The sequence below is a fragment of the Mercurialis annua genome, linkage group LG8 (assembly GCF_937616625.2).
Source record: "Mercurialis annua linkage group LG8, ddMerAnnu1.2, whole genome shotgun sequence".
NCBI lineage: Eukaryota > Viridiplantae > Streptophyta > Magnoliopsida > Malpighiales > Euphorbiaceae > Mercurialis > Mercurialis annua.
The window spans coordinates 28430230-28436881 of record NC_065577.1 but is presented as its reverse complement, the minus strand read 5'-3'; the positions used below and the strand labels follow the sequence as shown (position 1 = coordinate 28436881).

General features: G+C 37.0%; 1 protein-coding gene across 1 annotated transcript; it reads right to left on the bottom strand.

Annotated features, from left to right (window-relative positions):
* Positions 1–5204: 5204 nt before the first annotated feature.
* On the bottom strand, positions 5205–6383 carry LOC126661821 (uncharacterized). The gene is made up of 3 exons (XM_050355694.1): positions 6140–6383; positions 5493–6005; positions 5205–5239 (listed from the first exon to the last, which is right to left on the bottom strand). The coding sequence occupies exons 1-3, from the start codon at positions 6381–6383 to the stop codon at positions 5205–5207; spliced, it is 792 nt and encodes a 263-aa protein (XP_050211651.1).
* Positions 6384–6652: the final 269 nt, after the last annotated feature.

The following is a 6652-nucleotide window of genomic DNA, read 5'->3' as shown; positions in this document are numbered from 1 at the left end:
AATGATGGCGGTAGTCTTAGGTTGCCATAAAAGAATAGGAAGGGATCTTAAGATTTTACCATTGATTTCATTGAGCTTGAAGAATTTCCCAAGTTGCTCAAGACTATGAACAATCTTAAGAAGCCTTGATGTCATGGAAGAAACATCTTCATTAGGCAAGCCTTTGAAGCCTTCATACTCTCCAAGAAGCAACTCAAGCTTCTTACCCTTGACTTGTTGTGTACCTTCATAGTAGCTCTCAAGAGTTTCCCACATTTGCTTGGCACAATTCAAATGTTGAATTCTACCTTGTTCTTCTCTAGAGATTGAGGAGAGGAGAGTAGTAATGGCTTTTCTATTCATGCCATTCTCCTTGACTTGCTCTATAGACCATTCCCTTCTATTCAAAAGGACTCCATTCTTGTCACATGGAGGTGTCCATCCCCTCAAGAAGACACTCCATAGATCAACCCCTTGCATATCAAGATAATTTTCCATCATATATTTCCAAACTTTATAATTTGACCCATCAAGAAAAGGTTTGAGAGTGATGAAAAAATTTTCGGTTGCCATTTTTGATCGAAAGCTCTAGCAATTAAGCGAAAAGAAGAGCACCTTGCTCCGATACCAATTGAAATACTATATGGGTTATAAGGCAAACCGGTTTTTGATTTGTGAATCGGAAATTTAAATTCTTTAAAGCGGAAAAGAGAATTTAACGACACAAGAGATTTAGAGTGGTTCGGATCAACTCACGATCCTACTCCACTACTCAATCTAAGATTGAGATTTTAAAATCCACTAAATGGGATTGTGCTTTATAGATAAGCACCAACTTTACAAGGAGATTTCTAAGAGATAATCTCAAACTCACAATTGATTTTTCAAGGATAATCAAGAACCTACAAGGGTTGAGTTTTTCCAAAGCTAAACTCTAACTCACAATGATTAGGAGTTTCCAAGATTACTCCAAAACTACAACAAAGCTAAGTGATTAAAAATTGTATGTTTGTTGTTTCAAGGTGTGTAAATCATTAACCTTGAATCATTGCAAATGGGTTTATATTTATACCCAAAGCAATCCCCACAAAAGCTAGAAACAACAAAATAGCTTTTGCAAAAACTGGCTCGGTCGCGCCCGTGATGTACCCATCGCGCCCGTGATCCATGATGAAGACAGAATCTTCAAACGGCTAGTGCCATGTGTCAACACATCATTGGGGGGTTCAGAAATATATCCGTTGAAACTTCAACGGTCTGATTCATCGCGCCCGAGATCCGTATATCGCCCCCGTGATACTTTGTAGCGCCCGTGATATCCTACTGGACAGCTTGAGGATCAAAAACTCGATTCTCGCTAGAAAGCTCCGAATCGACTTCCGATTGCTCCTATGAGGTCCTATACACTAATAAGCAATATTAGAACCCTCATAGTTGATTGTCAAAGTCAAAACAAAGGAGTTTGAAAGGACAATAGTCCAACAGACGTACATAAGTAACAGCAATAAGAATTCGAACTGTTGTCATTTTACCAACAAGAGCAAAAGTCTCCTCATAATCCATACCATATTCCTGAGAATAACCTTTAGCCACCAAATGAGCTTTATATCTTTCAATAGACCCATCAAAATTTGTTTTAATCTTATAGACCCAACGAGAACCAATAACACGTTTTCCTGCAGGAAGAGACACTAAATTCTAAATATGGGTTTGATGAAGAGCAGTTAGCTCCTCAGCCATAGCATGCTGCCGAAGAGGATCAAAAATTGCTTCTTTGAAACAAGAAGGCTTAAAGAGTCAATGATAGAAGCAAGAAAGGAAACAAATGAACTTGAAAGACAAGAATAATCAAAATTAGGTTGTCTAGTAGACTTACGATTTCGGACAGGATATCGATGTTCCGTATTATCCGCCATCTAAGAAGATGACTGGGTAGAGATTATAGTTGAGGGGCCAGTAGGAGTGTCAGAATTTCCAACATGAGGTAGCTCATCATCATCAGCAGTAAAAGGATCAATAGAAACAAGATCAGGCATAGACATATTGTGGGAACGGTTAGGAATCGTAAAATAAGGAATATGTTCAAGAAAGACAACATGACGAGAAACATATGACTTATGACTGACTGGATCAAAACAACGATACCCTTTTTGTCCTGCATTATAATCAAGAAAGACACATATAGTAGACCGAGAAGTTAATTTGCTCCGTTCAACATGAGGAAGAAGAACAAAACATGTTGAACCAAAAACACGAAGAGAAGAATAATCTGGGGGACTACCATACAATCTTCCATAAGGGGACAAGCCATAATTATGAGAAGTAGGAATTCTATAAATCAAATAAACAGAAGTATGAGCTGCCTCCCCCCAAAATTCCTTAGGAACACTAGCAGACAATAAAAGTGATCGGGCAGTCTAAAGAATATGCCTATGTTTTCTTTCTGTAATTCCATTTTGCTCAGGAGTATTAGTGCAAGAAGTTTGGTAAATAGTACCATCTAAAGCAAGAAGTTCCTTAAAAGCATTAGAAGTATATTCCCCCCCTAAATCACATCTAAAGCATTTAATAACAGCCGCATGTTGAGTTTTCACAAGAAATCAAAACTCATTATAAATGCCTAAGCAGTCAGAGCGACGTTTCATAATATAAATCTAACAATAATGAGTGCAGTTATCAATAAAAGAGACATAATAACGAGAACCCCATTTTGTAGAAACAAGAGAGGGTCCCCAAACATCAGAATGAATAAGATCAAAAGGTGCAACAGATATAGTATTACTATTAGGAAAAGGCAAAGCAGAAAATTTTGCTAGTTTACAGCCACTGCAATCAGAAATATCCTGAGTTTTTAAATTTCCTAAAACTCCAGTAGAAGCTAAATATTGTAAACGAGACCTAGAGATATGACCAAGGCGAGAATTCCACAAGTAAAAGACAGATGAGAAGGACTCAAACGAAAAGATGATATATCCACACCAGGAACAGCAGCCGCAATCATAAGAGTTTTGAGCTGATCCAATATATAAAGTCCTCCTTCCCTATGGCCGGTCCCAATCATTTTCTGAGACTTTGGATCCTGAACATAACAAGCAGAAGAAAAAAAGGAAACTAAATAACCATTATCACAAAGCTGACCAACAGAAGCAAGATTTAAAGTTAGACTGGGTATGTGATAAACATTAGATAAGGACAAAGAAGGTGTAACAATCGAACCAACACTTGCAAGGGCATAGGTGTACCACTAGCACTCATAACAGGAACTGAAACTTTAGGAGTTAGAGAAGTAAAAGATGACAAATTAGGTGACATGTGATTTGAAGCACCAGAATCTAAAATCCAAGAGGAAGAAGATATACCTGACGAACTAGATGACAAACCTATTTGAGATGACGTTGACATAGCATGTGGCTGAGATGCAAGGAACTGTTGAAATTGCTCAATCATTGAAGGATCTAAAGAAGAGGTTTTCATTGCATTGTGAGGACGAGGATGAATAGGATGTCCATTATGAGGAGCCGGTGGTCGGTAACTTCACTGATGAGACTGCTGATGGGGATGTTGCTGAGTATACTGCTGCTTTCCTTTATCCAACTTTGAACATTGTGATTTCTAATGACCTTTCTGCTGGCAAAAACCACATTCATCCCGAGCAACAGTTCCATAAGGCCTGAATTAAGAATTAAAATTCGGTCGCGGAGGCATAGCAAAGACTGATGGATTAGAGGCCGTAAAAACTTCCTTAACAAAAGAAAGCTTAAGACGAATTTCTTCAGCCAAAAGTTCACTAACAAAAGAATCAACAGAAGGCAGCGGATGACGATGCAATATGGACCCTCGAAGTCTTTGAAACTCATCACGAAGAGCCACTGAAAACTGTACTAATCGATGCTCCTCTCTTCGTGCAATATAATTCCCAAAGACGCGTAATTCAGCAGATTCTGTGCGAGCCAGTTGATCCCACAAATCTTTCATAGCATCATACAATTCTTGAATAATCATGCTTTTCTGCTGCAGAGCACGAATATCAGATTCCAATAGATATTGTTTTGCAAAATTAGACTGTGTCTATAGTCTAGCTAGATGATCCCAAACCTCCTTAGCAGTATCATATTTTGCTAATTGGGTACCAATCGAGTGCTTAACAGAATTATTAATCCAAGTAATGATCTTGGAATTATCCACATCCCATTTATCCAACAAACTCACATAATCAGCAGCTGCACTATCCTCAGGCTTAACAAAGGCACCCGAAATATAACCCCATTTTTGTTTACCATTTAGAAAAAATTTCATCACATAACTCCAATATGCATAATTTTTTCCATCTAACTGAACACTAACCGCTTGAAGTGAATCATCTCTAGTTTCAGCCATATCAATAAAATCAACAACAATCTAAATCAACTAATTAGATAGAACAAACCCAAAAGACGAGTAGAGACATTTCCAACTAGAAAGATAAATCAATGGCAAGAGCGAGAAATTGGCTCTGATGCCATGATAACAATAATGAGAGAAATATCAAATACCATTGATAAGAGAAAAGAGAAGATGGAGGCTAACATTAGAAGGGAAAGCCTTAATCCCTAAAACAAAGGTACATCTATATATATATATAGGCTAACTAACTCAATGAGAAAGTATACTTGGCTACTACTCCAAGTCTTATACTTGGCCACTATTCCAAGCATTATACTTGGCCACTACTCCAAGTCTTATACTTGAATAAGAAGCCTAAACAATAACAGGAAAGGACTATACTACCCTTACATAAGCATAATATAACTATCTTAACATTCTTCACATCACCCAAAATCAAGAAATCCCAATCAACTATTGAAGATCAACAAGAAATAACATTGAACCAAAGTGAGTCAACATTATTAATTTGAAGCTTCCATACCTATTTAAATAAAAGACTCTGATTTCTAATATGAATATTTGAAATATCCAAAACACCTTTTTCAAAATCTTGACAAATCACCTTCCAAGCAACCTTACTCAGAACACGATTAGACATATCACCCTTTCAAAGAAAACGCATAATATATGACTCTAGCTGTTTCTGAACCATGCTAGGCATACCAAACAAGGACACAAAATAAACCGGAACACTGAACATGACTGATTTTATTAGAACTAACTTGCCTACAGGAGACAACAGAGAACCCTTCCATTAAGCCAGACGCGATTTAAATCGCTCAACAACATGATCCCAGGATCTAAAGGTAAGCTTCCCTATTCGACAAAGGAAGACCTAATATTTAATTGGAAAAAAATCAATCTTACATCCAACCGTATGCGCTGCCATCAACAAGTCTGCCTCATGAATATTAATTCCCATAATAGAGCTTTTATGGAAATTAATGGTCAATCCCGTAATCAACTCAAAACATCGAAAAATCCTAGTTAAATTCCTGAGCTGCTCAATATCATAAGGAAGATATAAAATAGTATCATCCACAAATTGCAATATCGAGATATGCTCATGATCGGCTGAAAATTGTAACCTTCGTTGAACCCCATCTCTGCAGATCTGTCTGAAATGCGTTTCAGACCCTCGACTGCAATAACAAATAAGTATGGCGAAATCGAATCACCCTGAGGAACACATCTTCGTAAAAAAATTGGATCAATAGGACTACCATTTACAAGCAAAGCAGTGGTTGCCGAAGATAAATAGCATAACATCCACTTTATCCATTTCTCGAGAAAGTTCATGCATCGCATAACTGAAAATAAGAAGTCCCATGCAATGCTATCAAATACCTTATGAAAATCAAGCTTCAATACATGATGCTTATCCTTCATCCTATTAGCAAGATGAACGAGTTCATTTGCAATCATAGAGCACTCCAGAATACTTCTTTCCTTTAAAAAAGCGTGGTGGCTATTAAAAACCACATGAGAAATCAATGGTGATAATTTCCGAGATAGAGCTTTAGAAAGCATCTTATACAGTCCATTAATTAGACTAATAGGTCGGTAGTCTTTTATGTTAGAAGAACCAGCAAACTTTGGCACTAAAACCATAAAAGAAGAATTATACCCTTTTATAGGATATTAAATCTGTGAAAGACCAAGAAGAAATCAACAATAACATCCTTCAACGCCGACCAAGGTTTTTGATAAAAGTAGAAATTAAATCCATCAAAACCAGGGGCCTTCTTCTTTCGAGACGAAGAACCAGCACTGAAGATCTCTGACTCTTCAAATGGCTTAATCAGAGAATCTGCTTGCACTTCAGAAATTTGCTCAAAATTAAGACCCGAAATATCAAACCAAACCCCTACTTTCTGACTATAAAGAGCATTGTAAAACTCTCGGATATGAAATCTGATATCCTTAGGCTCTACAAAGATAGATTCATCCAAAGAAATAGAAGAAATGTGATTATTCATGTAGTGAGTTGAAGCAATGTTGTGAATCAAATTTGTATTTCTATCCCCTTCTAAATTCCATTTTAATCTTGATTTCCGGATCTAAAGAGACTTCACTCTTTTCTCTACTTTCCATAGTTCAGCTTTGAGGATAGCAGTATCAGCTTTTTCCTCCTCGCTCATCATCACCAATTATGCAGCTAAATCCATATTATGAATTTTTTTAATAAGCTCCTTAATTTTCTTGTTATGATCTCCAAAGACCTTTAAATTCCAGACTCCGAGCTTCT

Coding starts and splice junctions, on each gene's coding strand:
- LOC126661821 (XM_050355694.1), bottom strand. CDS start 6,383: ATGAATAATCACATTTCTTCTATTTCTTTGGATGAATCTATCTTTGTA. Junction 6,006..6,139: donor TCGAAAGAAGAAGGCCCCTG/GTTTTGATGGAT, acceptor TTATGGTTTTAG/TGCCAAAGTTTGCTGGTTCT. Junction 5,240..5,492: donor AGAGATGGGGTTCAACGAAG/GTTACAATTTTC, acceptor ATTAAATATTAG/GTCTTCCTTTGTCGAATAGG.